This window comes from Eublepharis macularius, chromosome 3 (genome assembly GCF_028583425.1).
Source record: "Eublepharis macularius isolate TG4126 chromosome 3, MPM_Emac_v1.0, whole genome shotgun sequence".
Taxonomy (NCBI): domain Eukaryota; kingdom Metazoa; phylum Chordata; class Lepidosauria; order Squamata; family Eublepharidae; genus Eublepharis; species Eublepharis macularius.
Window position 1 is genome coordinate 85,183,700 of NC_072792.1, and position 18,460 is coordinate 85,202,159.

The 18,460-nt window shown below is 46.9% G+C and overlaps 1 protein-coding gene across 5 annotated transcripts in view; it reads right to left on the reverse strand.

The window, feature by feature from the left end:
• BCOR (BCL6 corepressor) overlaps positions 1-18,460 on the reverse strand; it is a 75,890-nt gene that overhangs the window by 36,965 nt on the left and 20,465 nt on the right. For all 5 annotated transcript variants that reach the window (XM_054973560.1, XM_054973562.1, XM_054973558.1 and 2 more), the window contains exons 2-4: positions 6,158-6,278; positions 4,151-4,229; positions 171-2,975 (exon numbers count right to left, since the gene is read on the reverse strand). In XM_054973560.1, the coding sequence (XP_054829535.1) occupies positions 171-2,975; positions 4,151-4,229; positions 6,158-6,243 (2,970 nt within the window). In that variant the 5' untranslated portion in view covers positions 6,244-6,278. The remainder of the gene's footprint in view (positions 1-170; positions 2,976-4,150; positions 4,230-6,157; positions 6,279-18,460) is intronic.

Consider the following 18,460-nt stretch of genomic DNA (forward strand, 5'->3'; position numbering starts at 1 on the left):
ACCTAGCTTCATAGCTGAAACCAAATATATGCAAGTTTACCTTTGCTACTTGTGTCAAGATACTCTCAAAATTGTAGTATGTACATGCCTGTGTAATATATCAAACTTCATTCTCAACTGCAACCTTATAAAGAAAAAATCCGCTTTGTAGTTAAATCTCATAGACTCACCTGCAGAGCCCGCTGTTCTCGGCTGAGTTGACTAGAGTCTGCATACAGTTCAGTTGTAACACACTTGAATCGATCACCTACATAACCAGCAGAGTTTGCAATTCTCTTTGCCAGTTTAGATTTAGGTTTCAAGAGTTTGCCATCATTAGATCCTGTGCTCTCAGTTCCATCTTTGGCATATGTCTGATTGACTTCAATACTTGACTGTGCATTTCCCATACAAAGCTGCTTAGTATCATCTGGCATCTTGCAAAAAGACATAGCCAAGCCTTCATTCCCATGAGCAGTCTCCAAATATAAAGAGTTTGGAGGAACTGTTAGCCTCTCTCTGTTTTGGCTCACTGAAAGGTCCTCTTTCCTTAAAGTGAACAATGATGGGAGGGGGCTTTGAGTGGGTTTAAAGTTGTACACTTCATGGAAACTATTTCTTCCACATTCTTCTCTAGTTACAATAAAATCTCTGCGCTGAAAAGCTGGGTCCACCTTGTGCTTTGCAGGGTCAGTAGCCTGATTACTGTTTTCAACAGGAAAACTGGGTTTTATTGAGTTAGTTTCATTTTTTGCATCTTGTTCATCTCTGAGTTCAGCAGACATGTGCTTGTCACTCTTGGCAGTATTTTTACTATGACTTAAACTTTGGTGAGATTTCACATTTCTGTCTGTAGGTACTTCAAAATGTGGCTTTGTGCTGGTATCCAGCATTTCTGGCACTCTATTCCTTAAAGCAGGATCCTCATAACGGAGCCGCTCATGAGATCTAGATCTCCGTTCTGATTTTTCATCCTTTAACTCCAAAGTTGTATGTGGCAACAACATTGGAGGTACCATTCCCATACCTAGTGCATCTTGATAGGTCATAAACTCACCTCTGCTTGTTGGCAGGCTGTATGGAATGGTAGGTTTGGGAGCCAGGTGTCCAGGGAAAAGACTGCTACTGGGTAACAAAACTGGATGAGGATATACAGGTCCTTTTCCATGTAAAGACAATGGGCCTATAGCTAAGCCTTCTGGAACCGGATAGGGAAGATAGCTTCTTGGATAGGGTAATGGTGGAGATCGGAATGTGTCATTTGGAGGAAAAAATATGGAGCTTGGTGCAAGAGTATTCTCATTTGCTTTGAAGATAGGTTCTTGATTGTTGCATTTGACTGTCTTATTAGCATGTTTTGAAGAGGATGATGCTGAAGGATGTCCTACATGCTGTATAACAGATGCAGTGGATTCTACAGAACTGTTATTCTTGGGGCAATCTACATTAGCATTTGGAGCTGGAGAAGCAGATGCTGGCCGGCCTCCACTTGACACAGATCCTGAAATATTATTGACAACAGCTTCTGTACCTCCCATTCTAGGGCAAGAAGAACTTCGCTGTTGCGGTGTCACCCAGTCTAATGCCTTGTTTTTCAACTGTATGTTTTTCCCAGTGTTGTCTTCATTGGGACCTGGACCGGGAACAACCCAGGAGGAAGGTGCAGTACTAATTATGTCTGGTCGATAGATAGGACAACCATTCCCTGGAGAAATAGTTTCTTTTGGAAGATCGCCTCCAGGTAAAACCAACCCACTACCAGCCCTGCTATGAACTAACACAGTTGGTGCCATTTTCTTAACATGATCAGATTTGGTTGTCTCTCCATCAACAACTTTAGATGACAAATCCAGTGGTTTGTCTGTGATATCTTTGGTAACAGTCTGTTGCTTTTCTAATAACGGAGGAGATCTGCCCTCTTTTCTGTCATGGCCTGTTTTCCTTGCATGTATGGTAGCCTGCTGAGAAATTTCACCTGTGTCGTGAGTTTTAGGAGCTTTTCCATTGTGGGCTCTTGAAGGAGGAAATTCATTGCTTACATTCATGTATGGCTTTGGGAGAGTCACTGAAGAAGGAGGTGTTGAAATTCTGGGGAAATGTTTGTGGAACTCTGAGTAGGCATCACCAACCTGTGTTGGGAGGTGGACTCTAGGTGATAGCCTTGGTGAATGAGGCAGCAAAACAGCAGGGTCTGTTGGCATATTACTAGCAGTTGACTTCGCTGATGGGACTCTGGGTGGTTTGCTGTTCTGGATATGTGGATAGGCATGGGAGTCAACAGGATTACCAGGGCTAACTCCTATCTTCCAAGACAAGCTTTTTTCTGGACAGTGCCCTAAAGGGGGAATTGCCTGAGATGCAGATGCAGCTGAGATCCTCATTGGTGAAGCTAATGATGATGGAATGTGGGGAGCGACATAATGAGAAGGTGGCAAGTATAAAAAACGTTCACCGTTTGTACATACAGGTGAGTAAGTCAGATGCTGTGGCAAGCTGTAACTGGATGGCTGAGGTAGCAAGGCTTTATACATGTTCAATGGATACTTATTTGGTGATTCAAGAAAAGGATAAATAGCACCCTCCATGTAAGGATTTACCCAGGGTAGCCTTAAGTAACTAGCACCATTGACACTGAGAGGACTTTGTTTGTCACTTGAGCTTCTGTCCAAGCCTAAGGATTCCCCAGCTACAACAGAACTCTTTTGTATTCCAGGTGGTGTTTTGTATAAAGCACTGAAGCCATTTGGGGGCTTCCCAGCTGCATTTTCTATTGCCTCAGTGGGATTAGACTTGAACTGTATCTCTGGATTTCTTTCAGGAGCAAATCCAAGACCAGCAATAGCACTTGTAGCATCCCGGGGCTTGTCTGAGCCGAGTCCACACAAACTGGAATAAACAATACTGCTGGGGACTCTCAGTCCTTCTCTCATAATTCCAGACCGGTCCATGCTCAGAGCTGCAAGGCTGTCAATACGATGCACTGCTGTAGTATCCACCTTTGTAAAATAAGAAAGATGTTACTTTGGCATTTCATCAAAATACCATTCAAGCATAGAGATGCATTTTTAAACTGACTGGAAACAATAGGAAGCAAACACCTTTTTATTGTTAAAAACAAATGTGGGCTGATTAAACAGGAAAAAGTAGAGGGATAAAGTATAGGAAACATGTAAAAATTACAGGTTGCATCACATTTGGGTCTAAGGAACCTATCATCGGCCAAGCTTAGTTTTTAAAAAATTAAGTACGATCAGGTAAAATTAAAAAATCAATACCATTAACTTGATAGGTATCTAGATCCTTCCCAACTTAGCAAATAAGTACAAGCCAAGAGAAAACTGGCACCACAGCTCTGGGGGAAAGCGAGCCACATCACTGGGCTAGCAACCAAGGGCCCGGCTCCCCAAGTCTTTTCAAGCACCAGGAAGAGTACAGTCTTAGAGGGACTCTGCTCAGTTCAACAAGCTCCAAAGCAGGACCTTGTTTTCCCAGTGCATCTGCCTGCCAGATTACCATCCCTCTCCCCTCCCTTAACTTGCAGACATGCTGGAACCCACAGTTCTTTTGCCTGCAGGTTCAGATGATGGCCAGCACAGATCACCACCACCACCACCACCACCAAACAGCCCAGCGAGAAACAAAAGCCAAAACTAAGTTCTGGCACCAAGGCTGATCAACCTGAACATTTTTCTGCCTCCTTTGCAACTCCTCAGAGGACCCAGGGCTAGAAATTCCATCTCCATGTCATTACATCTGTATCCCACCTTTCTTCCAACGAAGAAATATCAGAGCCTGGTATTAAGAATCCCTGGGCTATCACCTCAAAGCTACAACCTGTCAGACACTGCTGAGAACTTCAGAATTTATTTGTTGAGGGCATATAACCAAAATATGCCATACAACATTACTTAGAACAAAGACTGCTGATGTTGTATATATAACAAAGTACAAGTATTTCAGAGACACCCTACAAACAAAAACAAATAGGAAAAGTTTAACCATGCCATGAAAGAATGTAATGTAAACCTCCTACTTGAAGACAGGCGTCAATAACTAAAACTTTTATTAGTCTCAATTGTACGTAAAGGCTCCTGAAGCATGGAAACAGAAGACATAACACAAAAACTGAGTGAAAGCATGTTATTGTTAAACTGAACTATCCGTTTCTTACCACACTGTGGTTCAGGTGATTTTCTTCCCTTAATTCCAGCCTGCTTTTCGAGGCCTCTCCATCATTAACTGGGATTTTCCTGTTTGTAAGAGATAGTTAACATTTTGTTTTAAAATCCTGTTATTAGGGATTTTACAGTTTAATTTGCCTAAAAATATATCAGCTATATTGTTTCTATCACTGTATCACTACACAAGAGCCAATAACCTCTAAAGAGCAGTATGTTACTGGAGAGCAGATCTAACGTGAAACATAAATACTATCCGTTATTTACAAAACTTTCTCCTAAAGCAAGATGATCTAATATTAAAGTATTCTTGATTCTTAGGAACAACCAGGACTATTAATACACCATTTTTAAGTACCATTTATAGAAAAATTCAGGGAGGAAAAAAATTAATACACATTTCTAATATCATATAAATGTCAGCTGTTTGGCACTGAAGAGGGAGCCTCACATCTGTGCCTTAGCAATGCTGCAGCTCAGGGACTTGTTATCACAGAAAACCCTGATAAAGAATGCACCTTAGTGCCAACTTTCAAATCCCAGGGATGTAATTGCTGACATGCAGCAGAAGGAAAGTTTCATCATTACCCAGAAGGGCCAGTTCTAATCCTATGGTACTTAAAGTGAAGCTCTCCTTCCCTACCCCCTGCCCCCATTGTAGCCTGTTCTTGTTGCAACCCAAACCAATGGGCAAAGCAGCAGGAAGCAACTGGTCAAAAAGAGACAGAGAAAGCATATGGCCTGTGTGTATTTCTTGTCTTTTTTCTTTGATAACACTATATGAAATTTCATGGTACTCCTGAAGGGGTATCAACACTCCCCCCACCCTTTCTGAGCACTGTTTTCAAAAACCGCAACTGAGAAGCTTACAACACAGCTGGGGGAATGCCTACATCCCTGGCTGAATTTTCTCACAAATTGATTCTACACAGGGGGAAATGCCCATTCTCATTGCCACTGTGAATGCATATCAAAGCAAATATTGTTGTGCTTTCAATCACTTTCCACACCTCCTAGGCCACACTAAGTACATGTTCAACTCACATCAACCATTTCCCCTTTCCTACCACTAGAGTACTTTTTGGGGGGGGGGGGTCAGGGGGTATCAGTAGTAATTATACTAACAACTGGTAATGTTAAAAATATCAAAAAGCCCACCAGCAATGGGGGCAGGGGGGTGATGGGCATAAGGAAAAATTATACTGGACAGTGAGGATATGGATAGCTTCACATTCCCAGCCATACTTTAGGTACAATCTTCTCAGAAAGGTTATACCAAAGCAGGTTTAGGGAAAGCCATAGCAGCGCTGTGGAAAATCCAGAATGTAAGCAAATGCACAACTATGTATACATTGATACATTTGCTTTTATCAAACGCCTAGATCCAAAGTTAGGATTTTATTACTAAAATGAATGAGACTAATTTAGTCACAAATAACTCACTGCATGGTCATCAGTAAATCTTAGTTGTGACCAACTTTCTCTGTACTAGGCAAACTCTTAAAAGTATGCTTGTGAAAAGTTATACAAGACATTTAGTTACAGAGCAAACAACATTTTAATGTGGAGACCATTATAAAGACAGTCACTCATTCAAAAGGAACATAAATCTAGGTTTTATTTTTATGTATAAAATAATAAACTACAGCCATGACCTTTTTTAAGAAATAAAATGTCATTAAAACCAAAGAGAATTATTTTCAAGTAAGGAAACTAGGGTCTGGAATACCTACGTTTGTAAGAGGATGACAGCTTTGGCCTTTTTTTTTTTAAACAAGATCCATTCTGCTCGTCAAAACATTAAATCAGTACCTAGTCTGCAACCATCACATTTAAGTCCTTCCTCCCTCTACATCACATTTCCTCATTTTAATAAAACAAAAACTTTTCCATCCAGAAAGTAGTTCTCTACTACGGAAAGAGGAAAGATAATGAACTTTGAAACCCCCATACTACAGAAAGACAACATGATTTAACTCTCCAGAAGATTGACTATTTACCTGTCTTCATTAATCCCACACATGCGGACCCTTTCATTGCTCATCCAGCTGTGAATGTTGCCATACAGGGGAGTTGCAGAAAGCATGACGTCGCCTTAGATTGGAGACCCTTCTTTATAGTCTATGGAAAAAAACAAGAAAGAAAGAATGGGTTCCAAAGACAGGCCTAGGAAGAAATGCAAAAATGACAATGAGGTGGCTATCCTGCTTCTGAAAAATTAATAATGAATACAGGATTGGTACAGGGTGAGTGCTGTCTAGTTAAAACACTGAATGAGAGGCCATGCAATAAAGGGAGAAAACTGAGGGCATTTATAGGTCAAATGAGGTGCACATCTTGAAAATTAAGACTCATTTCACAGTATTGACAAATCTTGTGTTTAGTTTTTTTCACTGTTTCATTAGAAATAGAAACAATTCTATACCTATTAACAAAATTCACCTGATTTACTCAAGCAAAAGATACTGTTGTCACAGGGCACCACAGGAATCCATCCAGTGCCTTACTCTGCAAATAAATACATTTCTGCACTATGATAAGATGAATAGTGCCACCAGTCTACAATGCCATCAACACTTTTGTGCTAGGACTTAGTAATACTAGGAGTTTTTTACTAGGGCTAAATACTCAAATAGAAGGAATTCCAACTAATAATAATTGATATATTTATCTACTACCTGTCCAATTGTTCAAGGTAGCATACAGCAAAATAACACGTTTAGAATCAGTACAATAAAATCATGGGACACAAAAGAATAAAATACATTAAGAAAACAAAAGCAAACCAAATCCAGCCTAAAGTACATCCCCTTTGATTTCAAAGGCCTCATTATAAACCTAGAACATATGTGACTGACTTCCTTTGACATCTATGGAATATAAAAGTGCTTAACTTTGGCTGTATAGTGCCTTTTCAATATATTCTTCTTTAAAAATTTCAAAAGCAAAAAGAAACCATTTTCAGTTTCTGACATTAGTGATCTTTCTTTCCCTGAGAAACAGAGTAACACACCATCCTGAATACACTGGGTATAATCTGGAAAAGTCCGTTTCTTATGCCGCAATGAAAGCAATAGGACCAAACAGCTGGATTGCGCAAATTAAGTTTCCGGGAACTTGGATATGACACAGTTAATGTTAGGCACTTTTAAGGCCTACTGATATCTACAGAAGAGATAAGCGCACATAGCTCTTTTACTGATACTTTTATTTTGTGCTGTCAAGTCTCAGCTGACTTATGACGACCCTATAAGGTTTTCAAAGCAAGAGAGCTGGCCTTCCTTAGCAGTCTCTTATCCAAATAGTGACGAGTGGCCACTGAGATCTGACAAGACTGGGCTACCTGGACCATCCAGGTCAGGGCCCCACTGACACTCCTGGTCCTTAAAAAGTACTTAACTACTAGTTATTGTGTGCAGAAGAGATAACCTAGCAGGAAGAGATCCAAAACTCAACAGCTACTGCCATGGAAGTTTCTTTAAAGGCTGAAGATTTAAAATATTATCTATGCTGCATTTTTCAGAACCCTGAAATATCAGATGAAAGAAGCTGAAAGTCGAAGAGCCCCACACCATCAAAAGATTTTGGATCCTGCTGATAAACGAGGTAGCAATGTTTTTACAATAATAACAACAACACTTTACAGAGAGTAAAAGTTGTCATCCCAGCACAGATAAGGGTTAAATATAGAAAAGAGGTTGGTGAGCTCCCCACCCCTTGATTTGATTAAGTAACCAAACCCCGGTGGCTTTTACCATTGGCGCTGTTGTTGCTGTGCTGCTGCTGCTGCTGCTTTGAGTGCTTGGAGTAATTCAATGATGCCTGCTCACTCCAGGGAAAGAAATCATTAGCGGGCTCACTGGAGAAGCATTAGCAGTCCGAAAGGATCGGCGCTGTGTGTAGCGGGGCAGGCAGGTGAAAGGCAACCGGATTTTCGCGTCCAGCAACAGAAAAGGGGGGGGGGGATGCCTCGCCTGCCTTTATTCCCTCCCGAACGCGCCATCTCCGCCCGCATTAAATTCTAGTTTGCTGCATGAGTGAAGTGTCAGGACAAGCTGCGTTTTATTAACACGATTATCGCGGCGCATGATTTATTCCAGTGCCGGATTTTAATTGCTCTTTGGAGGTTCAGTCGTTTCTTTCGACTGAGCTTCAGCCTGCATCCCGCTGTTAAATGCTGGGTTAATAAGTAGGGGGAGCCTTTAATGCACAGGATACTCCTTCAGCTTTTCCTCTCACCCCCACCCCAGACACACACGGACGCGCGCGCACGCACACACACAAACAATCCCTCCCTCTCTAATGGTAGATCTTATATTTCTAGACACATTACGGCTTTAATCCTAAACAAACTTACTAACTAGTGAGTCACATTTAACTAACTGGACCTGCTTATGAGAAAAATGCTATTTCGGATTGTGGAGCGCACAGATAAACGTAGAACCTAAGCAAGTTTATTGAGGAAGTAAATCTCCCTGAATTCAATGAGACTTACTTCCTAGTAACCATGACAATAGCGGCCTTACTTAGAATCGAGTCCCACTGGAATAAACTGGCTTTTAAGTTCCGAATACACACGAGGTTTGGTGTGCCAACTGTCCAATCTCCTTCCTCTCGTTTTAATTCTTAGCTTCAGTAGGACTACTCGAGAGTATATAGTGCAGGCATTGCAATTTTCGTCTGGATGGCTTTGCCATACAAGGCCTTAAAATGTATACATGCCTTTCCAATAAAAGCTTCGCATTTTGCCTCGTTTCGGGCTCCAAAATATGCAAATAATTAACCCTTTTAATATATTTAAGGGGAGAGGGAAATTCCAGATTGTTTTACACAGTGCTTCACGCACGGTCAGAGTCTTCAGAAATAAACGTCAAGGAATCTCTGTGTCGTCGCCCCCTTTCCCTCCCAGTTTCTTAAAGAAGCCTTTTGTGTACAACCCCACGCATGGAACAAATATATTAAAGCAATGGCATATTCCTCCACCTCCCTCCACAGTAGCCGATGTTTAGTAATAATGGAGTCTGCCCAAATTGCTGCGAGGAAAGGCAACTGCACCCTTCTCCCTACTTTAGTGCTGTCGCTCGCCCACCCCAATATCTTTAGAGACTAGGAGGAAATATTGCACTATCATTCAAAAGGAGTTATTCTACTGGAAAGACGGGTTTTGCTGAACAGATTTACTGTTTTCCAGATGCACGGCTCGTAATGTTTTCAAACGGAGCAGCCGCAGCCTGGAGAGAGTGATTTAGAGTTTTACATACGGTTAGTAGCCGCCCAGTACGCTGCCTCATCTGTAAGGAATGGAATGGCCACAAAGTCCAAATAGATAGGGCTGTCTGGAGGGGGAGGGCACCGCTTCCCCTCCTCCCTTTCCCTCTTTAAAGCGGAAAACATGTCCGGGATCTTGATTAGACGGACGTGACAATTCTGGTTTCTTCGCTGGAAGTGAATTCTTGGCATCAGCTGGTGTGTCTTTGAGAAAAAAACTGAAATGCTTAAGAGTGAAAAATCCTAAATGGTACTTGAGGGTTTAACTGAAGGGACTCGCTTCTAAGAGTGCGATACAAGCCAACCTACGCTTTGAATTTAAAGATCTACAGGTTGGAAAGAGCGAAAGGTCAAAGGCAGATTGTACAACAATTGGCATAGATATGATAGCCACCCAAAACCTTCCGATACCTCTTCCCCCCCCCCCCCCGCAAAACAAACAACAAACCATGGGGGAGACAAAACTGCATTACGGTCTGCTGCAAGACAAGCATCTTGCTATTCAGCACCGCGAAACTTGCCTCGGGCAAAGGTGTTTGCACAGGGGCCCCTGCTCGAGGCATCGAGCGCCAGGTCTGTTGTTGAGCTTTTGCAACTGAAGAGGTTGCAAACGACGAGGTTGCAAAATACGCTTTTGCGAATCTCGGCTGCAGTCCGGTGACACACGATGAAAGCAGGAGGAAGGGGAACACAGAATATTGGAAACAAAAGACTTTGGGGGAGACCTGCGAGAAGAAAGCGATTTGGACGCGTGCAGCCAAGCCGGTTCTCGGTGACTATGCAAAATGCTTGCAAACTACAGCAGAGCAAGCTGGCCAGAAACAGCTTTTCGGAAAGGTGGGTGGGGTGGGATCTTTGTTAGTTTCTGCTCGTTTTCAGGGCCGTACTTTGGAGTGGGATCCATACATACGTTATTTATAATCGCCGCCGCCCTGATGAACTTTTTGTGAACTGTTTAAAAGTGGAGGTCTGTTGAACAAACAGCGGCGCCACTGCCAGCCATAATTTCATTGCAACAAGCAACAGACTTTAACTCTTCAGACTCCATTCACTCAGTGTTTCTTCCTCAGACCATTGAAGAATGAGGATTCCAAAACAGTGGGAATAAATGTTGCTTGTAACACATCCCTGCTCTAGACTGTCTGAAACATAAGAGACAAGCAACTCTTCGTCCCGGTAAGGAATGGCTCCAGTGCAGTTAAGAAGAAGCACTTGCGGCTGCAATCATTAGGCCTTCCAAGTAATCTGACTATAACCCAGGCCTAACCATACTGACTTTAAAATCTCACTGAAATAAAGACGCGCGCAATCCTATGCAGGATTGTCCCGTTTTGTTCAATTGTCCCCCTCCTAAATGGATACGGGAATACACTTTTTAGGACTGGGCATTCAGTAGTCCCAGGCATAGATGCCTATACAAAAAATAACAGAGCCTGCTCTCAAATACGAATATTTGGGATCGAGTCCCACTCATCTGCTTGGATTTGGATTTGAAAGCGCTGCTCAATTTTTTTACGATATCCGCCTGTTTACAGTGTAATCCTAAACAGAGTTACGCTCCTCTAAGCCCATTGAAATCAATCAGTTTAGACTGTAGTAACTTGCTTAGGACTACACCATTAGTGACTTGGAAGTAATGCCTATTTATGTCGCTTCCTAACTTAGTATATTAAAGACCGCAGCCTTTGGCAGAAATTTAAGTCACTTCAGCCTTTTGAAGGTGTTTCCGCCTCCCCCCAGCCGACAGCTTGGGGAAGGGGGCCGAGGCGTCTCTCCCCACCGCCATTGGTCCTAGTTTCCTTCTGCTAGTTCCAAGAATAGCCGTTATCTTTGGACATCCTGCTAAGTATTATATAGACAGTTTGCAACAGGACGAGAAGAAGCCGCCAAAAAATAAAGAGCTCTGCATGCATCTACTCTTACTAGCATCCCACGACCATGCAAGACTTTCCACCCCCACCACCTGGGAAGCCTCTGCTAGCACGGAGCAGCGTGGGTAAGTTAAGAGGCGAACGAACTGCAGCCGCTTCCGTTCGTACCAGATCGAGCTGGAAAGCCCCACGCGGGGGAGGGGGGAACACGCAGCGGCTCCGCTGGAGCTCGGCGTGCTCTCTCGCTGCACCGGAGCGTGACCCAAGGCAGCGAGAGGCAGGCCTCGAGCGCCAAACAGGCCGGGGGATTTCCTTCCCGGAGGTGTCTGAGGCTGTAAAGAGGGTGAGATAAACGCCGGGGGTTCGCTGCTGGGGAGAAAGGGCGACGTGTGCGCCAACAAGCCCGTGCGGGCGCTGAGCTGCTCGGTGCCGACCCTTCCCCCACCTCTCAACCGTGCTCATGTTACACGGCCGACTGCAAAAGCAGCTTCAGTGCTCGGCTCGTCTGGCTGAACACTCCGTTCTCGGAGCTCTCGCAACAGAAGTTCCGCGCCGCTGTGCTGCAGACAAGCTCCCGGCACGGCCCTTTGATCCTCCTACCCACCCCCGGTCTTTCTCGATTCCTTCCAAAAGGGAAATGTTTGCGTCTCCCTCGCAACGTCAACAGACTTTTGGCAGTCACTGACGCCAACAGCGGCGGGTTCGCAGGCAGTTTTGCTAACACGCTCCTGCCTTTGCAAACTAGAAAACCCTGATGCCCGCGGCCAAGGGAAGAAGAAGTGTTTTGCCTTTGCCTCCTGGGGAAGGAGGAGCGGGGTCATTGGAAACCATACAGAGTTTCGGGCTTTCGTCTCCCCCCCCCCTTTGGCTGAGGATCACAGTGGCGAGGTCTTTATTGCTAACCAGTGTAACGACAGAGGTGAAAGTAGGATCAGGAGAGGAAGCCCCAGCCGGGCTCAGGCAGCTCCGGCGAGCCAGGAAGAGGAGAGAATGCAGCGAACGTACAAGTTCCCTTTTGGCGCCTTTACTCTTTCCACCCCTGGCTCCTTTTGGCAGCCAGCCAGTTTCCACTGCATAAACCACAGACTCGTCGTCAGCTGAACTGCAGGCGGCTCGCTTTAGTGAGCTACATGTATGGTTAACGTCGGCGGGTAATGCTTGGAGCAGAACAAGTGGGGCCGACCGAGCAGGAGCTGCTTAGGCAAAGGAGGGGCCCCGGCAATAAATATCTAGATGCATGTCCCCCCCTCCCCGATTTCTACCGGATTTCAGTTCCTTAAGCCAACCGAAGGATCGCTTCTAGAACGGAAGCAATCCGTCGGAGTGTGATGAATCCAACTGAGTCCGGGACTTGGCGCTCGCGGGGCGTCTCGAGTAAACTGCGCTGTTACCCGTTCAAAGCAGCTAAGCGGCACGGGTGGCAGCGCAGATCACATCAGACGCGAGAGGGAAAAGTTCCCTGGGGGAGTGCTCTCACGTTTAAATTAGGCCTTAGCTGAAACTACTCACGACTAGTCTCAGTTACGCGCAGCCTGTACTTTTACAGGGCAGACAGTGTCCCTCTGTAAATTAACTCGTTAAAATGGTGACTCTTTAATTTATGAATTACAAATAGTGTTATTCCACAGTTCGCGCTACCGTTTTGTTTTGGTGGCAGTGACCAAATATTAAAGGGTTAATGCACGCGCCTACACAATTTTAACACGCTGGGGTGGGGCTGGGAACGGCGCTACAATGAGCCGATATTTTGTATGTTACCGGGGCGAAGTAAGAAACTGCAGGCGATATGCGTAGTTTCGAAAAAAAAGTTGACCTTTAGCCCAGACGTGTGACATTTCATTTAACCATCTCGCGTAGCTCGTCTGCGAAGATTCTAAACCGATCTTAAATACCGATTGAAGGCCTGCAAAACGCTGCTGAAGTTTGGCAAGCGGCGCACGGGCAAAAAAGGCCCCGGTTGGGAATCTATTTTAAGGTTTTTCGACTTCCTCTTTCTGCAGTGCGCCGAACTCCTTTCTGTCTCTCTCCCGCGCTCTCGCGTCTCCCACGCGGTCACGTGCCACCAGATGAGCCGGACTTTCCGCCAGTAAACAACAAGTGGTGTGGGCATTTCAGCGTGGCCGGAGCGGCTGCCCTGTATCTACTGGGCAGCGGCTGTTGCCAAGCGAGGGGGGCCTGCCGAGCAAAAGACATATAGGGCAGCGCGAGAGGGGGGAGGCGGGCTGCGGAGATGGCTGCCTGCCAACGGCTTTTCCCCTGACAACGCTGCCTTGGAGAGGAGGCTCAGCCCTTGGAAATAGTGGCAGGGGCAGCCTTACGAGACGGTTGCGCGGGCGGACACCAAGAGGGAGGCAGAGGCAAAGACAAGAGGGACCCGCCGTTCCAGCCAGCTTGCCGACCGCCGAAGGAATGGGAAAGGCCCCGCCCTGCCAATGGGGAGTCCCCGCCGCCTGCTGTGGAGAGAGAATGTGCTTAAAGCGGCCGGAAGAAAAGGCGAGCAGGGTGGCGAGGGAGGGGCCAGAGGCGGCACTCCAAGCCCTTCTGCGCCTTACCCCCCGCAGCTCGCCTCTTCCTCTCGTCTCTCGCAGGTAGGGCTGAACTTCGTAGCCGCCCGGTCACTGCCCTTTGCAAGCAAAACTTACGAAAAAGTTAGGGGGTGAGAATGACTGAAGAGTATCAATAAAGGCAAAATGGCTGGCGAGCCTTCCTATAACCTTGCTAGCCCCCTTACCCCCTCTCCCCCACACACACACATCTTAACCACTGCTTTATTGTGGGGGAGGGGCGCCATTCGCCATCTTCGAAGCCTTTCCACACCTATCACAGCCCGGAGACAAAACAAGTAGGGGGCGAGAGGACAAAGTCATTAAGGGGCTACCCATTCGACGCCCATGGAAAGTGATGGGGTCCATGTGGTTCAGGCTATGTAACCAGGGAGAGCTGGTAATGGAGCAAAGTAAGGGGGACTGGTTGCACAGCCTCTAAAAGCAGATTTCCCATGCTAGGTATGGGAAGAAAAAATTGACGGGAGCCCACGCTTTAGCTCACTCTGCCATGAATAACAAGATTGCAGCGCGGAGTAGGGGAATTGTCTGTGCTTCTAGCGCGGTCTCGTATCTTTCTCTGCCTCCTCCCCCCCCCCCCCCCCGAATCTAAACCCACTCCCGCCTTGACACCATTAAGGTCTTAGTTCCACACAGTACAGCTTCCGCGAGTCTCCCGCTGTACCATTTCGGACAAGGTCCCCTCAGGATTCGCGACGGTCACCGGCGGGGTGTGCCAGGCTCCTTTCTGCTAGGGAGGCGCTGGCTGGCTCGAGTGCCCCTTCCCAGCCACACGGCCTTCTGTAGCTCTCCCTCCCGCTGGTAGCCAGATCCCAATGAATTCCTGCAGCCCCTCTCGTGTCAACCCGGAGCTCTCGGACCAGCCGCGCCATTTTAGGCATTCAGAGCGGGAGGCTCGGCCGCGCTGCTTCCGCCTTCGATGCAGCTGCCGCTGCTTTCAGACACCAGGGAGGCAGCGACCGAGCCGAATGGCGGAAGAGAAGCGGCGGCGAGGCAGAGGAGAGAGAAGCGCGCCTGTGAGCCAGCCTGCTTGGCGCAAGTGTGCCTTCCAGGGGATGAAGTACACGTCTTCCCTGCTCTGTGCCAGTCAAGCTAGAGCTTGAGGAAAACGCTGGCGAGGCCCCGCCGACCTCTGCCGGCGCCCGTGTCCACCCGACCATTAACCCCTCCTAGGCCTCCCGAGCTCGGCAAGCGGAGCCTTCATCTCTAGACCGATCCACTGACTAGTAGGGTCGGTTTTCATTTCCCCTTTTCAAATTTCAACGTTTCTATCCCTCTTTCCAGGTTTTAAAGTAACATGGACCATGGCCTGGGTCTTGAAGGGGAGAGCTACCCCCCCCCATACACACACACACACACACACACACACACACAAAGCTTCTTTGGATCTCCTAATGATGCTCAAGGACTTCATTGCAAATGATTGCGGGTCACGGTTTCTGCAGCCTTTCAGCAGAAGCAAAGCGGCAGTGGGAAAATCGCCACCTTTATGGCAGAGTTCTGAATGCAACAGAGACCTAGAGCCTGCAGTAGGCGATCTGAATAAAACGGCCAGCTCGCTTGGCTCAGCCTTGTGCTCTTCAGGCTCCAGTGTCTAACACACACACACACACACACACACACGTACCTAGACACACACCGCTTTTCTGCCCACACACCCCTCGTGATTAATGAGCTCCACGCCCTTTCTTCCTCGCTGGCCGGCCTGCCCCAGTTCGCCAGCGCTGCTCCTCCTTGCGCACTCAGCATTGCAGCCATTCCGCAAGACCGGAGGGCAGCACTGGATTCGCCGGGGAAACGAACAGATATTGATTACGGGCGAGTTGATTTTGCTTAATTGTGGCTGACAGTGCCTGTGGTTTCCTCATTTACGGAGCAACAGCATCGAGGGTCTGATTGATTGGGAGCGCAGCGCCTCCCACTCCCTTTTCCCCGGCAGAGACACACAGACACTGCCGCCGCCTCCAACGGGAGCCTGTGTGAAGGCGAGTCCCTCGAGAGGGGAAAGAAGCAGCTTCTCATTATTCAGCAAATGGCCGGCGCGCCGACCAGAGATTCAGCTTGGTTCGCTGTCGAACGCTCTGCCGAGCTTAACTAGCCTTAAATTCTCCCCCGCCTCGGCAGGACCGTCTGCCTGCTTTTGCCTGCGCCGTCGCCGTCGCCCCCCCCCCCCCACACACACACACCAGATTGGTGCGGGAGTTAAGCACTCTTGAATGGGGGCTGCTGTAGCAGGCAAACAGCACGATCGTCGCTTCTGAGAGAGCGCTGGCGAGGTTAAAGCCCCCCATATGCCCGGAAACAGGTTACTCCGGAGCAGTCGGACCGGTTTCTATGAAATTACGCCACAGCAAGCTGTTTGAGGCTTGATCAAGTGGGAAGGGCTCCTGAGCAAGTCCCACTGGAATGAATGGGAGCTGCACAAAAGCAGCAGTACTCTGGCGCCTCTCCCATTTGTTTCTGCGGACGTTGCGTAGGAGCTCTTCTCGCTGGATTGCAGCTGTTGGTCATCCCTCTGCGAAGCACCCCGTGATCATTGTTCGACTATAAAACTCCTGTCTCCGTTGGACATCGTACCCATGTTTTCTGAAAATGGATAAACTTTATGTTTAGAAACAATCTCGCAGCATACTTAACTCATATGATGAGGGAGATGCGCAATTCGCTTATGTGGCAGTCACCGGCAAGCCTCATACAGCACAATCCCCTGTCCTTACTCAGAAACAATTCCCTCTGAGTTCAGCGGAACTGCCAAGGAGTACAGCCTTGCTCTGGGAAAGTTTCACCCTTTTTACTGGCAGCACAAGTTATGGCCCGCAACCTATATCCCGGGTCGGTTCAAGAAAGCCTTCTCTTTTTTCAAGGTTTGCCCAGCATCATTTTCATGTCCGCAGTGCTTCCCACTCCTTACATCCTGGGCATTAACTTTATGAGACAGCTTCTGCATAAACAAGGGCTGGGGCACCACCCACTGAGCTTCATGGCTGAGCAGGGATTCCTAAAGCCAAAGGCAGCTTCCATCCGCCAAGGATGTAGGTCACCCGACTAGGAAGTCTCCTCGCTCCCCTGTCCCGAGCTGCGCCTAGCACAACATCTTTGGGAATCCTCCCCGCAGCCACCTCAGGGCCTCGGCGACTACTTTCTCCTCCTGTATGCTTGGGGCAGAGGATCTGCATCCAGGCGAGGGCCAAGAGCACAGCGCTGGCCTCTTGCACGAAGTTTTCCGGCAGGCCGGGCTTCCTCGGGTTGCCGAAGGCGCGCGCAGCATTAGCCTCCCGCGGCAGTCCCAAGGCCCAGAGCAGCGCTTGCTTTGCCATCTTGAAGGCGGCCCCGAAACGAGGAGGGGGGAGGCAGGCAGGGGGAGAGGGAGCGCCGCGAAGCAACTGCGCTGCAGATGGGCGGCTATGAATTTTTTCTGCTGCTTAGAGCCTTAATTACTGGCTCTTGATCCGTGGGACTACGACACGACACCGCCAAGGTTAAAATGCCCGGAACAGCTCTGAGCAGATGTGAGCGAGTTGGCAGACGCGCAAATGAGGTCTGCCTCGAAGCACGATAACAAGTGACTAATACATTGCATATCGCTGAAAGAAAATTATTTTCCTCTAATTTGCATTAGCTCTTTTCCCCCTTAAGACCAAAATAAAAAGCAACAACAGTCCCTCCTCAGAGGCAGCAACCTAATCCTGGGGAAATAAATAATGCCGGGTGACTTTAAGAGATTTGTGGAAGCAGGAAAAGATTTGCCAGTGTTTTGGCGAGGCAGTCGTGTTTATCTTTCCGCCTTTGCTCCAAGGCAAAAGTAGTTTCGCAAGCAACATTCCTACAGAAAATGGCAGGCCTCACGTTAAAGCCCGATTTATAGCCTTGGCGCTTAATGAATGACTGCTGGGGGTATCTTCCACCAAGAGCGCATTGTGCAGGGAAACTGGAGAGTGACAGATACGCCGCATGAGAGTGAGCAGAAATAAAACTAGATGTACATGTGCCAGTAAGCTGTGAAACAAATCAGCATTGACCAAAAGAGATTCCATCCTCAAGCTAGTTTAAATGCAGGTGAGTTTAAGTGGACTGCCTCCACAAGCCTAAACATACACTGTTACTGCTGTCATGGTTCAATATTATCTCTAAGATGTGCGGTTTTGAAGTGCTTTCTACAACTGAAGTCAAAGAGACTTATTACCAAATACACCTGAATACCAAAGGTGTTCAGGACTCAGAGAGCAGAAAAATAAAGCTCTTGTGTAAGACTCCGGTTAAGAGAGCCTGGCCTCTCCCCACTCCACCAAGACTCTTGTCTCAGTACATGCAAGGGGGCCTAAGGTCACAGGTGACTCAAAGAGCAGACAGGTTGCAAATGTAAATCCATTTTCTTGCAGCTCTTGGTTTAAAATCTTGGCTTTGTGTGCATTTAAAACTTCATCAGTCATTTGCTCTTGTGAAATAAAAAGTACTTTCTTGCACTTCCCACATCTGTTGTCCAAATGTAAATCTAAAATGGCTAGAATGTATATCTCCCTTTGCTTTCTATCACATGTTAACAGCATTTCTACCTACATGTCAAATAGAGACTGGAAAACTTACTTTGTCTATTTCCTTA